Source organism: Denticeps clupeoides, chromosome 4, assembly GCF_900700375.1.
Source record: "Denticeps clupeoides chromosome 4, fDenClu1.1, whole genome shotgun sequence".
NCBI lineage: Eukaryota > Metazoa > Chordata > Actinopteri > Clupeiformes > Denticipitidae > Denticeps > Denticeps clupeoides.
The window spans coordinates 26,214,257-26,241,814 of NC_041710.1; the positions used below are offsets into that span (position 1 = coordinate 26,214,257).

Sequence of the window (27,558 nt, forward strand, 5' to 3'; positions counted from 1 at the left end):
TGGGCGGCTGCGCGAATTAGTTCCCCCAGTTCTGCGTCCCTCTCGTATGCCGAATTCGTGGAGGAATTAAAACTCACCTTCTGTCATCCGGACGGTGTGGAAGACGTCGCGTCACAGCTTTACCATCTGCGCCAGGGTACCTCATCGGTCAGCCAGTTTACCGCCAGATTCCGGACCCTGGCTGCAAAGACTCCGCTGGGCGACCACGCCCTCCGGATGATGTACTATGAGGGACTGGCCCCACGAATTCGGGGTGAGATGGTCAGTCGGGAGATGCCAGCAACGTATGAGGCCCTCATACAACTCGCGATGCGAATTGATCGCCATCTGCTGGCTCTCCCGAAAACTGCGGACCCCACTCCGACCCTGCATCAGACCCCTCGACCGCCTCTATCCCCACTTCAGCCCACCGTCACTCCTCCAGACCATAAGGGGGAACCCATGCAGCTGGGACGGACAACTCTCACGCCTGAAGAGAAGCAACGGCGTTTTCGGGAGGGTTTGTGTGCATACTGCGCTTCCCCCTCACACATCCGCCTGACCTGCCCTCTTCGTCCGGGGAGACGGGACACCCAGCAGATCAGCACGGCGCGGCCATCTAGGCCCCTTCCTCCACATCTGATGCCACCGACCTCCCGACTCACTCTCCCGGCCGTCCTGGAATGTCATCAGCGAAGCATCTCCACCACAGCCTTTGTGGACTCCGGGGCGGCTGGAAATTTCATAGACCACTCCTTCATCCGACAACATCACATTCCCCTGGAACTCCTCCCAAATCCTCTCACAATAACCTCCGTGGATGGTCATCCCATCTCCGCAGGGCCCATCATTCACCGCACGGTCCCTCTGCAACTCCGGCTGGACTCCCACGTGGAGAAAATTCAATTTCTGGTGACCAAGATAATCACCTCACCACTCCTCCTCGGGTTCCCCTGGTTGTCCCTACATGAACCCCATCTCTCCTGGTCGTCAGGCATGGTGTTGGAGTGGGGAGCGCACTGCCATCACCATTGCCTTCTGCCACAACCCTCCTCGTCTGTCTCCACGAACCCAGAACCAAGTCCTCCCGTGTTAGACAACATTCCCTCCTGTTACCATGACCTAGCCACCGTCTTCAGTTCAGCCAAAGCCGCCCAGCTGCCTCCCCATCGACCAGGCGACATGGCCATTGACCTGCTGCCAGGAACCACTCCTCCGAAAGGACATCTCTACTCCCTCTCCAAGGCAGAGCAATTGGCCATGGAGCGGTTTGTGGCAGAGGCGCTTCAAAACGGCACCATCCGACCATCGACCTCCCCGGCCGCGGCAGGGTTCTTCTTCGTGACCAAGAAGGATGGTGGCCTGCGACCATGCGTGGACTATCGGGGACTCAATAAAATCACCATCAAAAATCGAACACCGTTACCCCTCACCAACACCGCCCTGGACGCCCTCTCGGGAGCCAAATATTTCACGAAGCTGGATCTCCGGTCTGCCTACAACCTGATTCGTATCCGGGAGGGCGACGAGTGGAAAACCGCCTTCATCACCCCCACCGGTCATTTTGAATCCCTAGTAATTCCATTCGGTCTCTGCAACGCACCCGCCGTCTTCCAGCAGTTCATAAATGATACTCTCCAGGACATGCTGGGACGGTGGGTGTATGCCTACCTGGACGACGTCCTCATTTATTCACCCACTCTAGAATCCCATATTCAACACGTGAGGGCAGTACTAAAGAGATTGCTCGCCCACCGACTGTACTGTAAGCTGGAAAAATGCGCCTTCCACCAGCGCTCCACCACGTTCCTGGGTTTTACCATCTCGTCCCAGGGTGTGGCCATGGAGCCCAAGAAGCTAGAAGCAGTGGCGTCGTGGCCCCTACCCACAACGCTGAAGCAACTGCAACGGTTTCTTGGGTTTGCAAATTTCTATCGTCGCTTCATCCGTGGCTACAGTACGGTCGCAGCACCCCTCACTGCTCTCACCAAACCTTCACCAGGTCCGTTTCGCCTAACCCCGGAGGCCATTCAAGCGTTTAAATCTTTGTGTCATCATTTCACCACCGCCCCCATTCTTCAACACCCAGACCCTACCCTTCCGTTTGTTGTAGAAGTGGACGCGTCAGAGGTGGGTGCTGGCGCCGTCCTCTCTCAACGCGGTCCGGACCGGAAATTGCACCCGTGTTGCTTCTTCTCGCGGAAGTTCACGCCTGCACAGCGGCGATACGGGGTGGGGGACCGTGAGCTGCTGGCGGTCAGGTGGGCCCTCGAGGAGTGGCGGCACTGGCTGCAAGGCAGTGACACCCCCTTTCTGGTCTGGACCGATCACCAAAACCTAATCTCTATCAAAACCACCAAACAGCTCAATCCCCGCCAGGCGAGGTGGGCACTATTCTTTGAACAATTCGACTTCCAACTCTCCTACCGTCCCGGCTCCAAAAACCAGAAAGCCGATGCCCTGTCTCGTCAACACGCCCCAGACTCACCATCCTCTGACCCCGAACCCGTTCTTCCTCCTCATCGCATCCTAGGCCCTCTCCGGTGGTCCCTCGAGACGAAGGTCCGGGCAGCCCAGGCATCCGACCCTGGCCCAGACAACACCCCACCCGGGTGCATGTACGTCCCAAATACCTGCCGGCCCGATGTACTGCATTGGGGCCATTCCTCCGTCCTCTCAGGCCACCCAGGACGCCAACGGACCCTCTCCTTCATTCGCCGAGCATTCTGGTGGCCTTCAGTACGACGGGACGTACAGGCCTACGTGGATGCATGTGATGTCTGTGCCCGGGCCAAGACTCCCAACACTCCGACTGCTGGGCCCCTGCGTCCCCTTCCCATTCCTCATCGCCCCTGGACCCACCTCGCCTTGGACTTCATCACCGGCCTCCCTGAAGCTAGTGGTATGACCACCATCCTGACCATAGTGGATCGTTTCTCCAAAGCGGTCCACTTGGTCGCCCTGCCCGGCCTACCGTCCTCTGCCACAACCGCTGACCTCGTGCTTCAACACGTGGTCCGCCTCCATGGGTTCCCCCAAGACATCGTCTCTGATCGGGGACCCCAATTCGTCTCAGCTGTGTGGAAGGCGTTTTGTCGCCTTATCGGATCCACCTGCAGCCTCTCCTCTGGCTACCATCCCCAGACCAACGGTCAGGTGGAGAGGGCCAACCAACAGCTGGGACGATACCTGCGATGCTTCGCGTCCGAACACCAACGCACTTGGCCCGGGTTTCTCCTGTGGGCGGAGCTGGCCCACAACCTGCAAATCTCCTCCGCCACCGGCCATAGTCCCTTTGAGATCTGCCATGGATATCAGCCCACCATCTTCACGCACCAGGTGCCTGCAGGTGGGGTCCCCTCGGCCCGTCAGATGATCCGCGGTTGTCGAAAGGCCTGGAAATCGGCGCGGTCGGCCCTCCTCATCGCCTCCCGAAGGATGTCCACCCAGCACGATCGTCGGCACCCTCGTCGACTGCACTTCCGAGTGGGACAGAGGGTGTGGCTGTCCACCAAAGACCTACGTCTCAGGACTGAGTCACACAAACTGTCCCCTCGATACATCGGACCATTCCGGATCCTCAGTCGGATCAACCCCCTCACATACCGTCTCCAACTCCCTCCTGCCATCCGTGTCCATCCAGTCTTCCATGTCAGCAAACTCAAACCCTTTGTCCGATCCTCGCTTCATCCCCCTGCTCCGGATCCGCCACCGCCACGCATCGTCGACGGGGGACCCGCCTACACTGTGGAGCGCATCATTGCCTCTCGCCGCAGAGGTCGGGGGGTCCAGTACCTGGTGCATTGGACCGGCTATGGACCAGAAGAACGGTCTTGGATCCCGAGTCGTTTCATCCTGGACCCGTCTCTGGTGGCTGAGTACCGGCAGCGTACCGCCGCCACTCCGGGGCCGTCGGGGGTCGGCCCTGGAGGGGGGGGGGTACTGTCACATGATTCCATCATGTGACCGGGAGTAACACGGAAACGAGGTAACGTGACTCCTATATATTAGGCTGGAGAGCAGCTGCCAATTGCTCAGTCATTGAATGACGCACGCCATTCGACTCGGCTCCGAAAACCCGCTCCCAGTAAGACCGTACCTGTCCTCTCTGTTCTCCCGATACCTGAACTCCTTCCTGTCAACCTGTCCTGCCCTGTCTTGTGTCTTAATACGCGAACGACAACATCAGTGTGGTGTTGCGGCTCGCGCCGTCCCCGTTCGCAGATTAACGCGGAGGAACTTACCTGCCTCCCTGCGTCCCGCCGCACTGAGGTCTCTCGTTTCCTCCTACACGTCTCTCTCGTTCTGGTCCCGGTTCGCGTGTCACCTTTCTACTTTTGCCTTATTTGTAACATGGCAGGAAAAGTCTTGGTGTCACACAGCTAATTATTAACTAGTTAATATTATATAATATAATATATACATATTATTTTTATGAATAAATTGAAAATATAGGCTCTTTAATATAAACTGTGCACATGTATTGTGTGCTTTAAGTACACTGCTCAGACAAATAAAGTGAACACTTAAACAACAACTCCAAGTCAATCACAATTCTGTGAAATCAAACTGTCCAGTTAGAAATTTCAATGTCCAATTTCACAATTACAGACATCCCCAATAAAGGCGTGGTCCTGCAGGTGGTGACCACAGACCACTTCTTGGTTCCTCTGCATTTTTTTGAATGCTGGCGGTGCTTTAACCCATAACCCACACAAAGTGAAGTGATTGTCACTTGAGATACACAGCAGCACAGCACACAGTGCACACGGTGGACGGTGCTTTGCTCAGTGGCACCTTGGCAGATCGGGATTCGAACCGGCAACTATACATTTAACACAGGTGAAATGGGGAGTAAGCCCATTTCGGACCGGATCCTGACATTGTGTAATTTTGATGTCAGCACATTCAACTATGTAAAGAACAAAGTATTTAATAAGAATATTTTATTCATTCAGATCTAGGATGTCTTATTGTTGCCCTTCATTTTTTTTAAGCAGTGTACAATAGTTGCATGATTTGTCAATGACACTTTTATGACGTGTGGTGTTGCATAACCATGTTGAACATGTTGGCAGGCTCTGTGCTCATAGCATGGGTGTGTCAGTTGTTGATGCCCCAGCAACAACAGTCCTTCCTCAGTAAAGGTGTTCAGTATTTAGCAATATACAGCAAGATTGTGTTCTGCAAGACATGATATGACATGACACCATTTTTGTTCCATTATAACATCACAATGAATACTAAGCACAAAACAAAGAGTTGCTCGTCTACATTTTTGCTTGAACAAGGCATTAGACAGCAACCTAGAACCAAGTTCAAGCAAACACGTTTTCTGCTAAAGCCAGTATCAGTTTTATATTTCAAATGATTCTTTCTTTCAACATTACTATGATGATTTATTTATTTATTTATTTATTTTGAGGGAGAGATTTGCTGTGCTAGTTGATCAATGGTCGGCAGCACTGAAGTTGTTCTTGGGATTGCAAACATGCAGGTGCAATATTTAATAGTAACGTGCTGGAGAAACTATTTGAGTATATTTGACTGAAGTGGGGACTACTCCCTTGAAATACAAATCGAAATTTAGGCCTTGCCATCACAAATAATGAAACTAGCTGGAAAAGACAGCACAGCATTTAAATTTCTAAATGTTAGTCTAAATCAATGTCTAAATGTTGGAGTGCATGTTTGCATATCAACAGGTTTACCTGCAATAGCACTAAAGATTAAGTGCTAGGGCTGATAAGGCACTGTCTACAACTGGCAATAAAATCCATGTAACTGTCTGTAAACTCACTCCAAGAAACAATACTGGCGGGCCTTTCAGCAATTTATTTATACCCCACAGAATAAAAATGTACTTCATGGAATAAAAAATGCATGAAACAAATGTAGGTTACTTCATGGAACAAAGAAGGGGGCGAAGATGCAGTTCGCCACATTTACCACAAGGGTGAGCTCTGCTCTCACAGTTGTTTCTGGAAGCTTCACGTGGAGCCAGACATTTTCTCAGCTCCTTCATGTTACATCACACACACACACACACACACACACACACACACACACACACACACACACACCTTCAGCTATGTCAAGGTGCTGAATGGGTCTACATTTTACCTTACAATTATAAATAATAAATATAATAATAAAGTGAAGTGATTGTCACATGTGATACACAGCAGCACAGCACACGATGCACACAGTGAAATTTATCCTCTGCATTTAACCCATCACCCTGAGTGAGCAGTGGGCAGCCATGACAAGCGCCCGGGGAGCAGTGTGTGGGGACGGTGCTTTGCTCAGTGGCACCTCAGTGGCACCTTGGCGGATCGGGAATTGAACCTGCAACCTTCTGATTACAGGGCCGCTTCCTTAACCGCTAGGCCACCACTGCCTAGCGAGGGGTTACATGAATAAAACAGAGACTGAAGGCTACTTTACATGTTCTTTATGAATCGTGCTGTATTAGACATTATTTGACACCATGTAGTATAAGAATAGAACAGAAAAGTGAAACATGCTATATCTCTCTCTCTCTTTCTCTCTCTCCCTGCCACCATGGTGATTCACAATTTCCAACAACTTTATTACCATGAATGATGGTCCTTCTGGCAGAAGTAACGCTTTAATTAAAGTCTTCTGGCAAAATCCAGGCAGACTCGTTTGTCACAAACCAGAGGATGAAAACGGATTATGCAATTAAAATGTAAAAAAAAATTTACTCCCTTTATTTATCAAACACAACATTTTGGATTATTGGAGGCAGACAACGTGGCTGTGGGCCACGGCGAACGGCGTGTTTTATATGCATGAGGTGAAGTCGGTTTTGTAAGTAATGTCCCTAAGCGACTGTTGAATCAGCATCCACTCATCCGTCAAATATCATCCTGATAGAGTGAGAGGGTGATTTTACTCTTCCCTGCTGTCTGTAAAAATGTGCACTTACTCTATTTCGGTGGTTTTAAAAAAAGGCATCACACAATTAAAAACACAGCATGTACCACTGCGGTAAAATGTGAGCTACATGAACAGAATATAAGACAGAGGTATACATATTCCTTTCTGCTAGCTCGTGTTTCTTTATATTCCGGTGCCAAAACACAAACTGGGCAGAACAATAGTGGTAACAGCTTACAGAGTGTGTCAGGATGTACAGAGGAAGTCAGGAGATATCCTAACTGTAATTAAAAGAATATCTATAGAACATGGTGGTTGGAGGCTGCATGTCAGCCAGTGTTGTTCAAATCTGGGCAAGACATTAAGGCTGAACAGTACTGTCCGATAGCAAACATTGAAAAATATATAAACTCTCTATAAACCTTTCCATTGTAATGTACATACTTTGGCACTTTCTGAATTGAATTGGCCACTTTCAGCCAACCTCGTTCAGTGCAACCGAAGCCATTAAGCAGTTCATCAGGGAAGGGGTCAATTGTTAAGTATATGTTAATAAAAAAGGAGGAAAAAACATCAACAAGTAGAATTGATCCGTGCTTTATTCATGAGCAGAACTCCTCGTTCCAGGTAAAGTACAGTACTGTACAATACTACTTTGTGAGGCACTTGGCACATTTTCACAAAATCGAATAATGAGTGGCAATTGAAGACCATTTGCAATAATATTAAAACTGAATATTTCCTTTCAGGCTTGGTCAGAAAAAAACTGTTTCTTTTGATACTCCAGTAACCATTCCTGATACTGTTACTTCATATTATATTAAATTAGTATTGTGTAACACTGTATGCTTATTACTGAACGACAGGAAAGTCACATTTCAACTTCAATTAAACAATAATTCCAATCAATGTGTAAAATGTTGCCATTTTAAGTTCACATAATACTCACAGAGGTCAGTTCAACTGGGTTATGACCTGATATAACAATACAAAATGTAAATTATGTACCAGTATGCTAAATAAAAACGAAAAAGTGTTATCCAATTTCAATGCCTATTATGCATTACATATTGTCATATTTTGCAACTAGGAATGCGTACACATACATATACGGGAACAAAAATAATTATATTATTCCTACACTAAAGTAATCTACAGCACTAATCAGTAGTCTTTAATATTTTTATACCAAAGCTTAAATTTGTACAATTTTAGCCATTTCAGTACACAGTGATGTACAATAATGGGGTAATTAGGGCTAACTATCGTGTATATAAATAATTATACAAATGTAATTATTGTGATCCATGCCTAGCAGACTAAAGACTCCTTCGTGACAAATAAAGCATTAGTCACAAACATTTTCCCCCTAGAGGTCTCACTACGGAGGGGTGCATCTGATAAATGAAAAATGAGTGCAGCATGTGGAAGTCCCTCATCTGTGAAATCTGTGATGACATCTCCTGTCGCCATACAAATGGCTTCTAATCTTTGGACATGACAAAAAACAGGCTTCTGGAATCATAAATCCAACAGGGCAAGAATCATCACAATAATCCTCCAGGTTATCTCAACAGTTACAAATAATGAGGAATCAGCAGATGCCATCTGAAGGAACAAATATTTAAATTTCTTCAGGCTGCATACATGTGTGAGCTATAACAACAAGGAATTCATTTCTTCTTCTTTTTTTATTACTGCACGCTGACATCAGGACTCTTTTGTGACAGGAACCACACTTTCATAGGCTCCTTTTTGCCTTTCATGGTGACAGGTCCTCTGTACTCCAGGTGGAACTGGGGATCTGCATTTTCGGCCGACTGCAAGCACCTGGCAAAAACATACACACGCTCACACATAGCAGTCTCCACAGCAGAGATCGAACAGAGAGACAAATTTCACCTTCCCATCATCAACGGCAACAACAACAAAAAACAACAGCTGATAGAAAGCAAGCATTTACAGGCCACAACCAGGTGAAGTGCAGTTGGCGGACTTCAGGTGACCCAAGCTGATTCATGGAATTCTACTGAGAAGCAGTAGAATTAGGTGTGTCTCACCTGTATGTGTATTCAGACACGTTGATCTTGCCTTTCTCGCCGGTGGTCTCGGTACGGCTTGTTAGGTTGACGGTGTTCCCGAAAAGGCAGTAACGGGGCATCCTCTGACCTATGACCCCTGTGACCACTTCTCCTGTGTGGATTCCAATAGTTATCTGCAAAAAGAACCACGAAGCAGAATTATTGGCAGAGATAAACAAATAACAAAGCAATAATGATAATACCAATAATACTGGGGTGCCACTGAGCAAAGCACCGTCCCCACACACTGCTCCCCCGGCGCCTGTCATGGCTGCCCACTGCTTGCCAAGGATGATGGGTTAAAAGCAGAGAAGCAATTTCCTTCGGGATTAATAAGGTATAACACCAAAAAAAATGCAAACAGTATCAATGCTGCATTAATAATATTAATAATAATATTAATTTTAATAATTCAGTCAAACTCCATTTTCAGGATATTCTCAAACTTCGTGTCGATAGCACTATTAAAAGAAGTCAAAAAATGTACAACTCCTCAGACGTTAAAGAGTCCAACTGTTAAGATGGCAGAAGCTGCAGGAGACAACAATAGCCTGGGTGCTTCTCAAATCTGGCTTTCGTGACGTGGGTGACAAAAAAAGAAAATCACCGTTGAAGATCACCAAGTCCAGGCGGGTGTATGCCAGAAGGTATGTGGGAGACACTGAGACTAAGTAAAAATTCTTCTTTTTTTTTTATATAGGAAGAATTTGTGCAACTTTGGCATAGACACAGAACTACGTTTGGCACAAGCTTAATGCCGTGCGTTTTTTTTCTTAACGCACCATCCCTGCCATCCCAAATGTGGTGGCGGCAGCATATTATAGGTACGCTTCTCTCCTCCTCCTGAAAGGCTGCAGAAAAAAATTAGTTTGCAAAATGCAGAGTGCAAGGTCGAAATAAAATCTGCTGCGATCTGCAACTGGGGGCCTTCTAGGAAGATGAATGGCCTGCAATACGCATCAAGGGGCGCAGAAAGGTGACTTCTAAACAAAAATCTCAGTGCATCCACGTTCAGCTCGGAGTGTAAATGTACCACTGTCACATTGTCCCCCTCCGAGCACAAAAAAAGAACATTAAATAGCGCTCGCTAGTTAACACGCAACTGAAGCCTTTAAATGATACCTGCTTCCCAAAAGAGCCAAAGGCAAAGGAGGAGATTGTTGTTTTCTCTCTCTCTCTCTCTCTCTCTCTCTCTCTCTCTCTCTCTCTCTCTATCTCTCTCTCTATCTCTCTCTCTCTCTTTCTCCGTTTTTACAGTTAAGCTGGGAAATGACTCAGGTCTGTGCTGTTTTCTTTTTTGTTGCGATCATGTCTGATGTTCGTCCCTCTGCCATCTGTCCAATAAACAGGAGCTTCGCTTAGGCAGGCCCCATTTTCCAGTGCCACGCTGTCATGGGTCACTGATACAATAACAAATCCAAGCCCCCCTGTTTACACAGGCCAAGTGCTGTTCAGTATCACGCTTACGAGCACTTGTCCCTTGTCCCTTGGTGACGTTGGGTCTATTTTAAGTAACATACATAAGCGATCCATTTGCCATGGAGTGATTAGACCAGTGACACAAATTTGCTAAATGTTAATTTACTGCAGAACATACTGTTCAGAAAATGCTAATCCCATTCTGGCTCTAAAAAACACAAGAAAACATAAAATTATAACTTTTCAATACCCTCATTCGGCATGTTTTTTGTGGAAATATGTTGTTGTACATATTTCAAATAATTCACCTATGAACTAAAATAAAAGAATTCAAACAAATGCATCTAAAGAGTTTGATATTTAAAACAATATAAAAAGTTTTGAGAGCTTTTTATCAATTCAGCAAGCTCTTTACAATACCAGCCTTTCTAAACAAAACCTCTTAAATTTTAATTATAATATGAATAATCATACCTGTATTAATTTCCCTTTTTTTTGCTAGACATGTGAAAGTGAAGTGATTGTCATTGTGAATCCACAGCACACGGTGACACAACAAAATGTGTCCTGTGCTTTTAACCATCACCCTTGGTGGGCGTGTGAGTGTCCTTTGTATGTATTTATTTCCTACATTAAATGTTTTTTGGTTGTACAGTTAATGAAATATACTTTTTTTTTTAATGAAAGGTTTGAGCACGGCATGACTTCATCATCAGAAAAGGATGTAACAACAGTTAATTGCAGTCCCTAATTTCTTCCTGCTCCTGTTAAGCATAAGTGGCGTGGGAGGTGAGTGGGCTTTTCCAGCGCATCGATTCATCTGTCCAAACATGTGGGCGGGGTGTGAGGAAAATGTCATGTTTGGTTGCCACATCAGAGTGTCGTTGGCACATCAGAGCAAGAGATGGCAGATCAATGTGCCAGCACGTCACCGGCGGAGAGTTCTGCGGTAGCTTTTTAAGAGCCCCTCCCCCCAACCCCCCACCACCTCCCTCAGCCACTAAAATGATCATCATGCTGTGCAGTTTTCCCAGAGAGAATTTTGCAAATACCATGGGATGACTTGTAGAGCGAGATCAAGAGCGAATGTGGAGCGTTTGTTTACATAAACAGTTGACGGCTGTTGTCTGTGATTAGACAAGATTTGTTGAAGGAAAGTGAATGAAATGGGAACAGAGAATCATTCTACATTCTCGTGAAGAAATATTTAAGTGTGTTTTCACGCTGTTAATTGCAGTGCATTTTACAAAAGGTCCTCTCCACATCAGCAACTTCTCGAATGAATGAGATAGTAACATGGAATGTATCTTCTGTAACTGAATGTACAAAAAGTACCTTTTCTCTACAACTTAAAAAACAATCAATTTCAAATATCATCTATTTAATTATGGTCTTCATACATTGATTATGATGTCCGAACTATGGTCATGATATAGATGTTAATCACTGCTACCACTTCAGTAAACTAGGATGGAAATTACAGTACATTTCATATGTGTAGGAACTGTGCTTCTGCTCACCTGGACAGGTTCATCATCCACCTTCACCTGGCCAGCAATCTCCATCATGTCCAGAGCCAGGTGGCATATGGACTGGGCATGATGAATGCAAGGCTCGGGGAGTCCACTAACGGTCATGTACTTATCTCCCACTGTCTCCACCTATGAAAAGCAGAGGGACATGAACATTAGAGCATTAGAAGGTTCTGCTCAGTGTACCATGTGTGCACATTTACAAGAGATGCACACAGTCTGACTCAACAAGCACTCCTGCTCCTCAAAGGTTTCCTCAAACGCCACCAATGAACACAATCTGAGTCGACGACGCTCAGGTCTAATAATAAAAAGCTTTTCGCATAAATTTCACAAATTTAAAATGTACAACTCCATATTTTAATGACAGACACGTGCAAGCTAGAGGGTTTAGAGGCTGAGATAGGACCAAATGGCTGAGCAATGTATTTTTTAGAGATACATACAGGATGAGAGCTATCAACAGAAGGTGGTTTTCGCATTCCTAAAAAAACAAACCGTGTCTTCTCTTCTCTTTACATCGGCTATTCAGCCCCCACATTAAAACTATGTAGCTCCGTTTTCAGAAAAAAAGAAAAAGTCGTCTGGCCACCATCTTACACAGTAATGACTGCCATCAGTTTTACTGCCACTGGGGTCCTGCTGCTTGGCAAACCCGAGTACACCATATGACAAAATGCTTAAACAGCCGTGCCTTTGCCGAGACAGACATGTCCCCACAGAGACAGTCATATCCTCAGACCACCTAGTTGCTGAGGTAGTAAAGTAAATATTACTTTCTTTGGTTAGGCTGTATTGAGATTCTTGTCGTGTACCAGGTATGCACCGTACATCCACCACAAGTGTGTTCTTTACTGAACACCAAAAGTGTAAAGCACTGAAAATATATACATTTTAACGTGTTGACTACGGACCTTCTTCTCATTGACTCCTTGCAAATAAAATGCAGTGTCTTTTGGCTGGTTCCATAATGTGTTTGCAATAAATATGTAAAATATAGTAGTTATTTTCGACAGGTGTCTAAAATGATAATTTTTGAAAAACACTAAACGGGACAAAGTGGGGTTAAATTGGGTTACAATGGGTCACTTTTTCTGCAGTATTAATGAGTTGAATTACCCCTTATCCCTCCTGTTAACTTTGCATGGAACAAAAAAAGAGAAAAAAAGTGATCTGACCTTGTAAACATATGGGTTTCTCCTAGAGTCGGTGAGAATATCGAATCTGGTGTAGACATCATTAAGGAGATTCACTATTTTGATGGCTCCCTCGGCGGAGGCGTGCTTGCTGCAGAAGGCATTAAATCCCACAATGCCACTGAAGAGGATGGTGACATTATCATAACGCTTGGCTGGTACCGGTCGCTTGTGACGCAGCTCATTTGCTACTGATGGAGGCAGAACAGAATAGAGTAACCTGAAAAGACAGGGAGTAAACTTTATTGAAAGTGCTTATGGCTTGAAATGTAGTTTTAAAAGTATTAAGGTCTATGAATGGCTTACAGTGTTCTCGTCAATGAAAAAAAACCATCTAATTAAAATTCACTAAGAATTTGCATTTATGGCATGACATTCATCAGGTGCCCTTATCCAGAGCGATATACAATCAGTAGTGACTGGGACAGTCCCCCTGAACCAGTCTTGCTCAGGGACACAATGGTAGTAAGTGGGGTTTATAATTAAAAAAAAAAGTTACTAAGCAACAGAACAATCTGTCTCTGTATTATGGGAAGCATCATGAAAAGACTTTGTAAAAAATTACAGTGGTAAAATACACTCCTCGATGGGACATCTGCCAAAGGCAAAGTGTGAAGTGATGTTGTCACGGAAACCACCCATTCCACCGTATTGCATTTGGGTCTCAAAACAGCTGAGGTGTTCAATAATGTATGGCATTCCAGACATAGCATTAAAAACATGTAAGCAGCCACAACGCAGCTAAATTCCAAGGATAATTGGGTCTCTTTTTGTTTATTGGGAGGGGGTGGGTAGTGTTGAGTATGGGGTGAGTGTGAAAAATGTGTGATATTTGCATCTGAAAATTCCACTTTCTACATTCAAATCTGAAAAGCTGGGGAATGCAGTCGTGATTGCACTCTGCTTCAGAAATATGGTTTGCAGCATTTTTTCCCTTTGTAAATTACCAAAACCCCTCAGACCTAGGAAATAACATTCTGACATTGTGAATCATCGCCTGGGAGAGAGCTTGCACAGCCAAACAGACCTGGCTGTGCAGATAAGCGAGTAGTGTTCATCCAGTCCAAAATACTGTCCCTTTGTGCTTTAGTTATCTCAGGCTGACAAGGCTCCAGAGGCGAGGAGAAACGCTGAAGCAGGCTGTGCCCCATGTAATAAACTTGCTGAGGGGAAGCCTTAAATATTCATGAAATGCTTTGACAGTGTGTATCTTTGGAAGCCACTTTTAGACCCAAAGACCCTTTTTATGGAGGTTCTCTGTTTAAAAAAAAAGCACCCTCATCCTCTTTAGTGACACCTGCTGGAAAATGAGTTGTCCATAAAACTACTGATAACACCTCATCTGAGGGAACGCTTCCTTTCCGATTCCGGAGATGTATGCAGCAGAAAGCAGGTCATTACAAGAAACCGTGGCCAGATCAAGTTATATAAAGAAAAAGAGTGACTTACACGATGTACCTTGTCACAAGATCTGAGATAAAAAAAAAAAAACATTTTATGTATTTGCTATATAAAATCATAATTGAGCCTTGTTTTTTTTTATAAATAGATTTTTTCTTTGATTCATCACCATATTCAATGACATAAAAAACTTATGGACATATACGTTTACATTAAAAGCACTAGCATAGTTCCACCCAACATGTTATGTCCCAGGTTTGGTTTCTGGCCAAACCTGGGATAAATCTTTGCCCTCCCCATATAAATATATACGTGTAAAACATATATGTAAACCTATAAATGTTCTGTGTCTTCATTTCGAAATATAGTTTGCATACTGTAACTTGCACAATATAACTTGTATGAATAACACACAATGTTACATAACATTTATAATAGCCTTAAAAAATGCAGCCTAAATTTAGTGGGGAAAAGGTCAATGTAAAAACATTGGCAACTTCACAAATACAATGTGAGTTACAGATATATCAACGTATATAAAGATGTGCATTTGAATAAAAATATTTACAATTTTCCACAAATTTAGCAATATTGTCTATTTACTGCAGCAATAGGCCGAACAAAATAATAGCCAACCAATGATAGTTTTCTATTAAATGTTTAAAATATGTTTCATTTAAATAGATAATTGCATGATATGGTGATATGTGAAAATATTGCGTACAACACACAATAAGTAAAAACAACAACCCAATTCCCCCATAAGTAAAGACAAACGAGAACTCTTTTCTGCTCTGCTGGCCTCACAATACTTAGCAAATCTAAGCTGACAGCTCTTACAGCAGCCTTGGCTGTCAGGCCTTTTCTTCTCCACCAACGAGAACTTTCGACACCAGCGAGATGCGCCCCACTAATTACAAACAGCCGCAAAACAAACACGTCTCGCTGAGGCGGACATGCTCCTGTCTCACGGCTCTGACCCAAGAGCTCTTTCCTGCTGCGGGGGTCACATGTCGTAGCATTCCAGAACAAAAGGACACAGCCCCCAAGTAAAGTAAAAGGGGGAATTATTTTGGTTCTTATTTACATAAATCTACATAAATAGTGATGTTGTATTTGAAATTAAACATTGAAAAATTAAAAATTAAAAAAATTACATGGATCAGTGTTTCACCCGAAGTGTAGAGGACCTTCACGGTACCAGAAAGGGGCGTCAACAGGCTAAGAATATGACAACTATATTTCATAGCTGGGTGGTTAGGTGGCTCAGCCCACCATCACTGTAGTCAGTGAAAGAATCAGATGTAACTGCTGCAGAGTAGAAAACATCCTGCATTTTACATGCTAACTAGGGTGGTAGTAGCCTAGTGGGTAACACACTCGCCTATGAACCAGAAGACCCAGGTTCAAAGACCCAGGTCCCACTTACTACCATTGTGTCCCTGAGCAAGACACTTAACCCTGAGTGTCTCCAGGGGGGGACTGTGCCTGTAACTACTAATTGTAAGTTGCTGTGGATAAGGGCGTTTGATAAATGCTGTAAATGTAAATGTAAAACTTGTTTAAACTCCATGAAGACGTGAGCTGAATACCACACAAATACTGAAGTTTGGAACCCATCCAAACTTCAGTATTTGTGTGGTACTGAATGGCCAAAATTTAGTGTTGGAGTTAAAGTGTTAAAATAGTGATTGTTTGTTTTATTGAAAAGGATCTGTATCATTTTCATAATGAAACACAACTTTGATCTGTGTGCAGTGCAAGAGGATATCATTAACTGTGTCAGAGAAAACTTCTCCAGAGCGAATTTCAATCAGAAGTTACAGGGACAGTCCCCCTGGAGACACTCAGGGATAAATGTCTTTCTAAGGGACAAAATGTTAGTAAGTGGGGTTTAAACCTGTCACTTTATGGACTTCTGGTCAATAGGCTACAGCTACCCCATGTACATGATGGATGTACATCATTCAAAGGTTCACATGCAGGAAGGATTATGGATTGCTGGGAGGCTTCTTCTGTGCAAGCCCTTTTATCAATAGGGATAAAAGAATTAACCAATAAGAACAAGAGGCGCACAACACTTTAGTTTCATGCTGCATACACCCTGGCTTCCCATAATTACCCCACCACTATTATCTATTATCATTATAAGCACAGCATTTAGAATTTTTATTTTTACATATGATAGAATAATAGCTCCTTATAATAGATACAATTAATACATAAAAACTTTCCTATTTTTGCTATTAAACTGCAAAACTTGTTTCGATATTGAAAATGTGAGGTGCTGGAGGACCTGTCAGTCTTCTTCTTCTCGTCCTCCAGGGCACGCAGGGTGTGCTGCAGACGGTCGGTAAGGATCTCCAGCTCCTGTGTGAGCTTGTACTCCTCTCTGAACTGCTCCCCCAGCAGTACAAGGTCCCGTGTGGCGTCATGAAGTGGAATGTCGCTTAGGTACAGGCCACGCCTTGTCAGGTCATCAAGGTTCATGACGCTAACAAAGTGGAACAAACAAACTGCATCACTGACCAGTTTAGTATGCTTTTTTTACCTACTGATGAAATTCTGGCCCCGATTAGCCCAGTTCTGGCACAAATTCCGCTTAATTGCCCCAATTTGTTGTATGCTTTTAATATTCCATTGTCCCAGGTCTTGCATGCATCACACAGGACAGCGTTGCATCAATAGCCATTGTGCAGCAGGGAACAACGTCAGCTGTGCCCTAGACTACACAGAAGCAGTACAAAACGCCAAAAATCCATTTATCTAGCACAAACACCCTAACAATGTGCTGGCCCTTAATTATATGCCACTGAAGTCTTTGTTTCAAATCAGATTCGGGCTGTGGAGAGACCCTCTATTGTTGCACAGAGATGCTACCAGCTGGTAAATCGTACTTCATACAAAAAGCAGAATCAATGACCATTCAGCGACCGTGTTGAAAAGTTGCACCCTGCTTGGGAGTGATCTTTCGGTGCAGGAGGGCTTTCTTCCATGCAGAAATTTTGGCATCAATGTTTTTGGTCGATGTTTTATGTTTCAGATGATTGATTGGCAAACGTTGTGCCTTCTACTTATTTTGCTATGTAGAGTGCATCGCCCTCAAAATACTATCACTGAGTTACGCTCTAGTAACATACGGTGCATCTGGAATGTATTTACAGCACATCGCTTTTACCACATTTTCTTATGTTACAGCTTAATTCCAAAATGGATTAAATGCATTTTTTTCCTCAGACTTCTACGCACAACACCCCATAATGTTTCACATGAAACATGAAAAAAGTTTAAATGAGGTTTTGGCCAATTTATTAAAAATAAAAAATTGAGAAAGCACATGAACATCCTTGAGCTGTTTCTGTTGCTTAACTGGAAAAAACAGTGGATTGAACATGATTTGGAAACCGTCTGTGGGACCGTCTATACAAGGTCCCACAGTTGACCGTTCATGTCAGAGCACAAACCAAACTTAGTCAAGTCAACCAAGGATAGTCTAGTGGAACAAATCTGGGGAGGGTTACAGAAATATTTCTGATGCTTTGAAGGTCCCAATGAGCACAGCGGCCTCCATCATTCGTAGGTGTAAGAAGTTCAAAAACACCCAGACTCTTCCTAGAGTTTCCAGCCACCTAAACTGAGCGATCGGGGGAGAAGGGCTTTAGTCAGGGAGGTGACCAAGAAACCGATGGTCACACTGTCGACAGAGGAGAACCATCTCTGCAGCAATCCACCAATCAGGCCTGTAGAAACAAATTTCTCCGGTCTGATGAGACAAAGATTGAACTATTTGGTGTGAATGCCACACATCACGTTTGGAGAAAGCCAGGCTCTTCTCATCACCAGTTTTTTTTTCAATACCTCAAACCTCAAATAAACTTTGTTCATGTTGTCATTGTGGGGTGTTGTGTGTAGAATTCTGAGGGGGAAAAATGCATTTAGTCCATCAACATAACAAAATGTGGAAAAAGGGATGTGCTGGGAATACGTTCCGGATGCACTGTCCATGGATGGGAAGTAAGTAACTCCCTTACCCATCATTATAGTACGCTTTGAAAAAGAAGCTGTTTCACACACATGGTTGATTCTGCCCACTGAATCGTGATGGGCTTATGCTTAGGCAATGTAACAGCACAGCAAGTTACAGCAAGGATGTCAGCAAACCAGTGTAACACATTGCACAAGGGAATCAACGAGCAGCAGCACGTTTCAGAACCCGAGTAAGCCAAAGCCTCTCAAAATCCAAATAAAGACAGACGTTAATAAAAGACAAGACTTTGACAATCCCACAAGAGACATAGAAAAGACAACAAGCAAATTATGAACAAAATGTAATTGAAACTATATATTTCATATAATGTGACACTACACATATAAGTCATTGAATATTGCTGAATATTACTGAAGCAATATTAATCAATGTAGCTATGATCATTGGGTGAATCGATCACTGACAGCTTCTTTTCTTTAATGAAACAAGTAAAATTAAGCCCAAACTTTGCATACAGCATCATAACGGTGAGTTAGGAAGGTCATTTTTGTTAAGTAATGCTTTGGTTTTATGAGCACGGCAGCATGTAAATATGTTTGTGTGTAATGTGCTGTGTGTGGAGTTCCACTAGATATGGCTGAGGGAACAAGACCCTGGATGCAGGGTTAATCCAACTAATCCAGCGGGACCAAACGCAGGGCACACAAACACAATTAACTCACACACACACACTGTTAAGGAGTGTACATACCTTTGGACGGCAGGAGGAAATCTGAGCACCCTGAGGAACCCGCACCAATACGGAGAGAGCATGCAAACTCCATACACACAAAGCTGGAAACCAGGACCGTAACTCACAACCTTGGAGGCCATATCGCTACCAACTGCAGCACCATACAGCCAATGTTAACCATTCTCAAAATGAAATACAAATGATTGTTTTCATAATTTCATTTACAAAGGTAAACCTTCAATTCTTCAACCAAGTATTGACTAAATGGGATTGTGATTTTCATGAGATAACAACTTTGAATCATCAATATGTTTTATATCTGGAATCTAAAAAATAAAGGTTTCCATTTTTAATGAAATTTTTAATGAAATTTAATCTATTGAACAAATTTTTTCTAGTCATTCTGTGTTTTTAAACAGTATTGTCAGGGCTGTTGAAGTCATGCCCCTGAGTCAAGAATTTAGATCAGGTTTTGGACATTGTGTTTCCCTGGTTCTTCTGACTGGAAGGAACTGTGTTTCGGTTTGCAGTATGAAATACTGCATTTAATATCCAATAAGTGGGAAACGTTCATTTAAAAAAATATGCAAAAACATGGAAAAACAAGTCTCACTGCCTCCAGCTTTACTTTGTTGCTTAAAGAAACACATCTTTACTTTATTGTTATGTTTTTGTGAAAAATATCTGTTTTATTCAAATCCAAAGAAAATTGTCCAAAGGAGCAATTAAATTGCAATTCTGTGTGATGAAGACCCAAGTGCAAGATAAGGTGTGCTGAAAGAGGCCTGTGACCCACGATCCGTAGGAGAGGCATACCAGTTGAGACTGAATGCAGAATTAGCCTCCCTTTTTGGGTCACTTTTTGTGAGATTTTTTTTTATTTCTGTTTGAGAATAAAGTAACATAAAACCAAGTGATTGTGCCCATTTCATAACTTTGATTGTATCAGTAGGATACAGATAAAAACAGCCTTTGAAGTGTCTTGTCCTCTGGCAGTTAATACGATTTTGTTAGGCATATTATGATGACTATGCTGCCCAACAACGTTTCTGCAGCTTCTGAACACGTGCTTTCATTATTTGGTTTACTATATACTGTGTGATGACAACTTGCACACTTGCACTTTTTGCTCTTGATAATTTGTACTATTGTTCCACTTAATATTCACTACTTCCCTTACATCCCTTTTGTTTGGTATAGCTTGTATAGATCTGTTTTGTACAGTCTTCATCAACCCCTAGCTATTGTAACATATTCCCACTGTACCTAACCTGTACCCACTTTACACCAACAACAAAAAAACAACTTGACCTTCAACTTGACATGCTGTAATGAAAATGTGGTCTGCATGTTCCAGTTCTGATTAGCTGCCTTTATTTGATTGTAAGATTCTATTCAATTCTTTGTAGGATTTACAAAAGGCTGACCCTCACGACCACCATGTCAAGATCATTATTACCTGGGAGAGCAGAGGAAGAGGATGTTCTCCGTCTCTGGGAGGGATATCATCTGGCCCTTCAGCCTGAGACAGCTGATCTCGGTTCCTGTCAGCTCATCCTCGCTCTCTGCTGTCTCCACATTCAGCAGACCCTCCTGGACCCCACATGCACAGAGACAGTTTTTAGCGCGGGTCAGTGCACTTCTGCTTACATATTTCAGAAATATTCACATTAGACATATATTTTTTCTCTGACTGTCTTTTTTTTTAGGAATCTCTAGGAATCATAATGGTCTTGCATAATACTGGCATGCATCAATAACATTGCCAGACATGGCCCTTACAAAGGGGAATTTTGTAACTGGGCGGAAACACCAATCCTGGGGCACTGAGTGCATGCCACACCCCTCCTGATTCCCCTCACCTGTTTCCCTTTAAAAGGTGCCTGTACCAGTGTTCCGGGTCTGGCCTCGTCTGTCATTGTCACAGTGTGTGTGTGGGATGAATGAAGATTCATGTGTGAGCATGCGTGTGAGTACAGTGTACTGCCCTGTGAATTCCTGCCATGGGGCCACTTCCCTGTGGCCCCATGGTGTGTTGTACTTCAGGTGGAAACTTCCGTTTCCACTTCCCATTTCGCAACGTAGTATTTTTGCTTGTCTGGTATTTCAATAAGCTCTTTTTTGTACAAAGCACCCGTGACTGGTGTCCTGACAGATTTTGGCATATTTCTTCCCTCTACACTTTTTCCACCTCTTCTACAGAACCTAATTTTTCATAAATCTGTTTCAGGTCTTCATTAGCTGGGCAGCAGAAAAATGAAACTGTGCAGGACAAGTGCTGTGAAACACCCCTGTCTGGAGCACAGTGCTAACTCCAACAAAGTAGCTGATGGGTGTCTTGAGACACATTGTCCAGATTTGAGTTTCAGCTCTGCTTCTACGAATTATTTATCTTTCTATGAATATATAATTGCCCATCAAACCCAGAAGCACCAGAACATTCAATAGATCACTTTTCCTTTGTGAAATGATCTCATAACATATTTTGCAATTTTCACAGAATAACATTGTCCTAATGATAGCCCAGACATTGATATGGGAATTAGAGTGTTCCAATCGAACACATGAAATGATAATTAGTCTAGTTTCTTTGTCTAGCCTCAGTATCTTGTTTTGTCATGGTCAAGAAAAGGGGTTTAGATTTTATACTGACCTTGCTGCGTAGCACAAATACGGTGTTGATGTGCGACAGGATGCCATGGAAGCTGAAGTCAATGTGAGGACGAACCAGCGAGAAGACTGAGGACAGGTTACAGATCCCCGGCTGAAGCTGAGGAAGGAGACTCAGCAATTTACCTTGACATCAAATCAAATGGAGCCTGTCATTGTATTTTGATGCTTATGAACACTTACTACTCAATATTTGGGGAAAAAAATGACATCAGCTGAGGAACTGTGTCTCATGAATTAATCAGTCTAAACAGTGAACAACAAAGCTTACACGTCAGTGTGTCAGGAGCCAAACTGCCGCTGTGAATGCCAGAGAGTGAGTACATGCACTTGCCATTTCCATTTTGTGAAAACTGCTAAAATCTCCCCTTGGGATTCCCAAATAAAACCTAAAGGCTGGAGCTCCTTTTTTATTCAAAGCTGACTGCCTTGTTCCTACTGATGTCTGTTCAGGGGTGAAGGAACGCTTGTGTGGGTTGGGGTTGTGGCTGAAGACTGACTCACCTGTGGCAACACTCGGAAGATGGCGTTGCCACACTGCGTGAGGGTAAGATCGCGGTCAAACATCAGATGGAAAGGAAACGCTTTGCAAAAGGTGTAGGGGCTGATGCGTGTTTCTTGCGTCCCGTTCTCCTCGAAACCATCCAGGTCTTCGTAAAATGCCTCCTCCTCCGAGTCCTTCTCCTCTATCAGGAACTTAATGTGGTCACATTCCTCTCCTTTCTGCTGAACCACCTGTTCAGTGGTCATGAGGCACAAATGAAAAAGGATCATAGATACAAATACGTTCATGACCTTTGTGGAAAGAGCTAATGTGGGTATAACAGAATCAAAATTGAACCACATGCATGAAACGAATACTTGTTTCCTAAGGTGCTGAATTCTGATATCATCTAATCGTGTGGCTTCTGTTTCAATGGAATTCGTTGTGAATCAGGCTTCATTCGTTTGAAAGATTTCTGCATTGTCTGACAGGACAAAGGGTCTAGACGTGGAAATCATGGCGAGACTGGTAAGTGCAGCAGTGCCGGGTATTTTTTTGCAGGTTACTGAGCTCATTTTGCTGACGTCAACCCTCCGTCTCTTCGCCCCACCATCACTATGGCAACACTGGCTAACATTTCAAAAAATCAGGTGTCACATTTGGAGAGGCTGTCAATTCTGCTCGCTCATTTTGTGCTAGACTTCAAAAAAAAAAAAATCCATAATCACATCTAGGATGTTAAAGAAAGCAGCAGCATCCTTGGAAATTGAAAATAGATGGAATGTCATTTTATTCCCACTACTGTGCTCTCCTGGTTGATGTGCACTGTGCTTTCTAGGGTTTTTAATTATTTTAAACTTTAATTGGCTATGACTGATATTGCCCATGACAGGGCTTCACATCAATTAAAGTGTCTCAAGTCTCCTTGAGAAGTGAATGTGAAGTGATTGTCGCAGCACAGCACACGATGACACAATGAAATGTGTCCTCTGCTTTTAACCATCACCCTGAGTGAGCAGTGGGCAGCCATGACAGGCGCCCGGGGAGCAGCGTGTGGGGACGGTGCTTTGCTCAGTGGCACCTCAGTGGCACCTTGGCGGATCGGGATTCAAACCGGCAACCTTCAGATTACGTGCACATGTGGATAAAGGGGGAAAAAAAACAAAGAATGCGTTTCAACCTTCATTTCTATTTCCGTTCCGTGGATCTGCTGGGCGACTGTCTTGATAATCCCGATAACAATGTCCTGAAGTCCCTCTCGCTCCGAATAGTAGTGAAGGATGAGGTTGTTCCCTTTCTCTGCATCGGTGCAGCGGAAAGACGGCGCCCGCATGCCAGGGTAGATCGTGCCCAGGTGGTCATGCAGAGCGTCAAGGTTCTGTTACCCAAAATATAATCAAATGAAATCATAGATTTCCTTTCACATTGAGGACTTTATGGAAATCGAGAAGCGACAGAAACAAATGCTTTACCTGTAAGAACTCGCGGACGTTGGACCCTAAGACGCGCAGGATGGTGTCATAGCCTGATTCTTGGCAGAACTCAAAAAACATTTTGCCAAACATCTGAAGGATGGCACCTGCATCAAGTTCTGCAAGAGAAGCAAGTTTACCATTCACAGGAATTCACATTTCATTTTACGACGACCACAGAGAATCTTTTTAATGAAGAAGGATCAGTTGGGAACTTACTGAGAACTTTGCTTGCAGCAGCAACAAGGTCGTACGTTTTGGCATCCTCATAAATTAATCTAACAAGGAACTGACCTTCCACATCAAGTTGGGCCTCTCTCCTGTTCGCCACACGAGCAAACATCAAGAAACACCAAACAAAACCAAACAAATATCAGCAAGTCACATACCGCTTCCAACACTGTATGGAAGTCAATGCTCCATGATCACTTGGAATTTCCATCAGGCCAAAGGTGGCTCTCTTTTTGCCTGTTCCCTTTCGATTACAGTAATCAAAGGAAAAGAGTCACTTTGATATGTTTGCGAATACACTGGAGAATACAACTGGAAACGGCGCGCTGGTTCTTTCCCCCAAATAATTTTTAATCTATCGTGAATGAATCTATCAGTATTCTGCTCACTCCTGGTCCACCACTACTCTATATATCGCCCTATAGAACTGGTCAGGATGGTTTGAGAGGGCTGAGAGGGCTGCTGTCAATTATCAGCCTAAAAATGTCCATGGCGTTACATGTTACACACTAGTAATAAGAGCCAGCATATAAATCCACTATGCACACACTTCATGGGGTGCTTCTCACAAGGCGAGCTGTGCATTTTTCTTCTAGATTCAAGTGCCTTGAACAACTGGTTTTGCTGAATTTTCTGTAGATAAAAGACATTATCTGACGTGTCTAAAACCACAGATACAGTACAGGCCAAACGTTTGGACACACCTTCTCATTCAATGTGTTTTCTTTATTTTCATGACCATTTACGTTGGTAGATTCTCACTGAAGGCATCAAAACTATGAATGAACACATGTGGAGTTATGTACTTAACAAAAAGTGGAGACCTGGCCTCCACAGTCACCGGACCTGAACCCAGTCGAGATGGTTTGGGGTGAGCAGGACCGCAGAGTGAAGGTAAAGGGGCCAACAAGTGCTAAACACCTCTGGGAACTCCTTCAAGACTGTTGGAAAACCATTTCAGGTGACGACCTTTTGAAGCTCATGGAGAGAATGCCAAGAGTGTACAAAGCAGTAATCAGAGCAAAGAAACTAGAATATAAAACATGTTTTCAGTTATTTCACCTTTTTTTGTTAAGTACATAACTCCACATGTGTTCATTCATAGTTTTGATGGCTTCAGTGAGAATCTACCAATGTAAATGGTCATGAAAATAAAGAAAACACATTGAATGAGAAGGTGTGTCCAAACTTTTGGCCTGTACTGTATGTCTTCTCTATGCAAGTCTGGATTGGTTTTTTTTATCAAAACACTTTTGATATGAGGGCGAGGGTTAAAGTACAAGGGTGTAAACAAAAGATATTTCACATTCATCATGTTCAAAGAAACAGATTTATTTTGTTAAATAATGGTGCTGAGCATATGTATGTGGAAATAATTAAATAACATTTGTCTTGATTTAATGATATGCTCTTTTCACATGCATGAAACAAATAATTGCTGTTTGGTAAGATTTTCTGAACCCTACTTATCCCAATACAGCTACAGCTGCTTATTTCTGCTGGAATTTAATATGAGCCCCTCAATGGACCCGCAGTTCAAGTTGTAAATTACTTTTAAGACAATTCCATTTATTATGTGTCCTTTTACTTGTTCATAAATAATCGATGTAATCACATTTCCGGAATCAGATCTTTGTTCCTGCCTTTATATTACAATTCAGAGTGAAATCATGAATCTGCCTGGGTCCAAGCAAATTCCCTTTCACCTCGCCCATCCTCATTACGAATATATAACAAGCTGTAAAAACATCAGTGCGCACTTGCTGGCCCGCGACCACATTCTTTCCCGGCATCTCCGGCTACAGTGGACCACCACCTGAACAAACAACGCAGTGCCAGTTCACGGGACAGGCGAAAAATAAACAGCAGGTAACATCAGTAATACCCATCTGACTGGCTGGAGATAAGGACCAGATAAGGCGGAACGAGGGCGATCCTGGTGAGCCGAGACTGTCATGCTTACACAGACCAGCTGGGGCTGAAAAGGTCAGAATGAAAGTCGGAGCTCGGCGGCCTGAGAAAGTCAAATAAAACGTTCTCTGAAAGTTGGCGCTGGGCGGGGGGTTTAAACCGACTCCAAGCGCACTGTCATTGTAATTGTAATTTCGACCACAGACATTATCATTTGAAGCGCGTGGCAGGAACAGGCAGAAAGAGAACTGGAATTTGATATAAATAATAATAATTCTGAACCTAACATGCAATATGGACAGGGTTTGGGGTTTACGGTCTAAAACCATGATCCTACTTTAAGCACAGAAATGACCTTGAACATTGAATATTTTACCCACGAACCAGCTGGGCAGACAAAGCGTAAACTAAAGTGAAATAGTTGTGGAACATTGTGGCGTTCTGCCCCTGTGAGGTCATCTTTTCAAAATGATTACTGTAGGCACACAATTCAGCGAACGGCATCACAACTCACTTGATGTCTTCCCAAACATCTGGCCCATAATTTCTCAGAATCAGAAGTTCCAATGCGTGGTTGACAAACCCATACTGGAGAAGAAGAGGGCAAAAGAAGGTGAAGAAAAAAGGCAGATTTGCATTTTAAACACGATTGTGACGAATCTGGCATCACCGGGGAGTGACGGTGACGGCGGAACGCAAGTGCGCGCGCTATCGCAGGCGTTTTTACAGAAAACCGCACACAGTCGCGTCATTACACGGTGGCCATGAAGACTTCACGCGTCATAAAGCACAAGTGACATGTTATGCCGGTGGTATTTACCAAGCCCACACAGGCTTCCGCATCCGCGCGAAAACCGTAACTCACGCATATTTGCTGCAAACGCAAGTGTCACGGGGAAAAAAAGCCTAGTACTACATACCATTTTAATGGAAAAGAGGGTTCTCCGTTTCCCTGAAACTCTCTAGTTTATGTCTTTGGACGCCAAACGCCGTTATTGCACGGAGATGTGAAGTGGGATTCTACCATTCCTGGAGGATGAGCGCGGATGATTGACAGATCAAGCGTCCAATGGAAGCGCGGGAAAGGCCGAGCAACCGACCAATCACAGACCGAGGCGGAGATCGGGCAGGACAGTGCAAATCTATCGCCTGATCTCACCCCCAGTATTCTAATTAACAGCGTGAATATGGACTATTTTTACATCCACGTGCAAATAATATGCAAATAGCAGTCAGTAAATGTATTTACACATAAATAATTTGAATCAGTGCTATTATTATGTAATGATTCTAAAAATATTTACATTCATAAATATGCCCAACTGTAAATCAGACAGTACTACTAAACATGGCCTACATGGCCTGTAGAAAAATTACCACAAACTCATATTTCTTCCTATTGTGAGCAACAGATACCTTTGATCCATAGATTATCTGAACTTTAATACTTTTTTTCCATGTTTCTAGAAAGCTTTCTCTGTACATTTTATGTGCAGTTCTTACGTTACCTGTTGTAAACACATTATGTCCTTTTGGAGGAAAACCCAGAGAAATATAT

The 27,558-nt window shown here is 43.5% G+C and overlaps 1 protein-coding gene across 1 annotated transcript; it reads right to left on the reverse strand.

Annotated features, from left to right (window-relative positions):
* Positions 1-7,463: 7,463 nt before the first annotated feature.
* On the reverse strand, positions 7,464-27,046 carry gucy1b1 (guanylate cyclase 1 soluble subunit beta 1). The gene is made up of 13 exons (XM_028976580.1): positions 26,921-27,046; positions 26,515-26,588; positions 24,078-24,178; positions 23,859-23,977; positions 23,567-23,764; positions 22,407-22,637; positions 21,886-22,002; positions 20,692-20,825; positions 16,808-17,005; positions 13,093-13,330; positions 11,903-12,043; positions 8,943-9,097; positions 7,464-8,712 (listed from the first exon to the last, which is right to left on the reverse strand). The coding sequence occupies exons 1-13, from the start codon at positions 26,921-26,923 to the stop codon at positions 8,577-8,579; spliced, it is 1,845 nt and encodes a 614-aa protein (XP_028832413.1). The 5' UTR covers positions 26,924-27,046; the 3' UTR covers positions 7,464-8,576.
* Between the last annotated feature and the right edge of the window lie 512 nt (positions 27,047-27,558).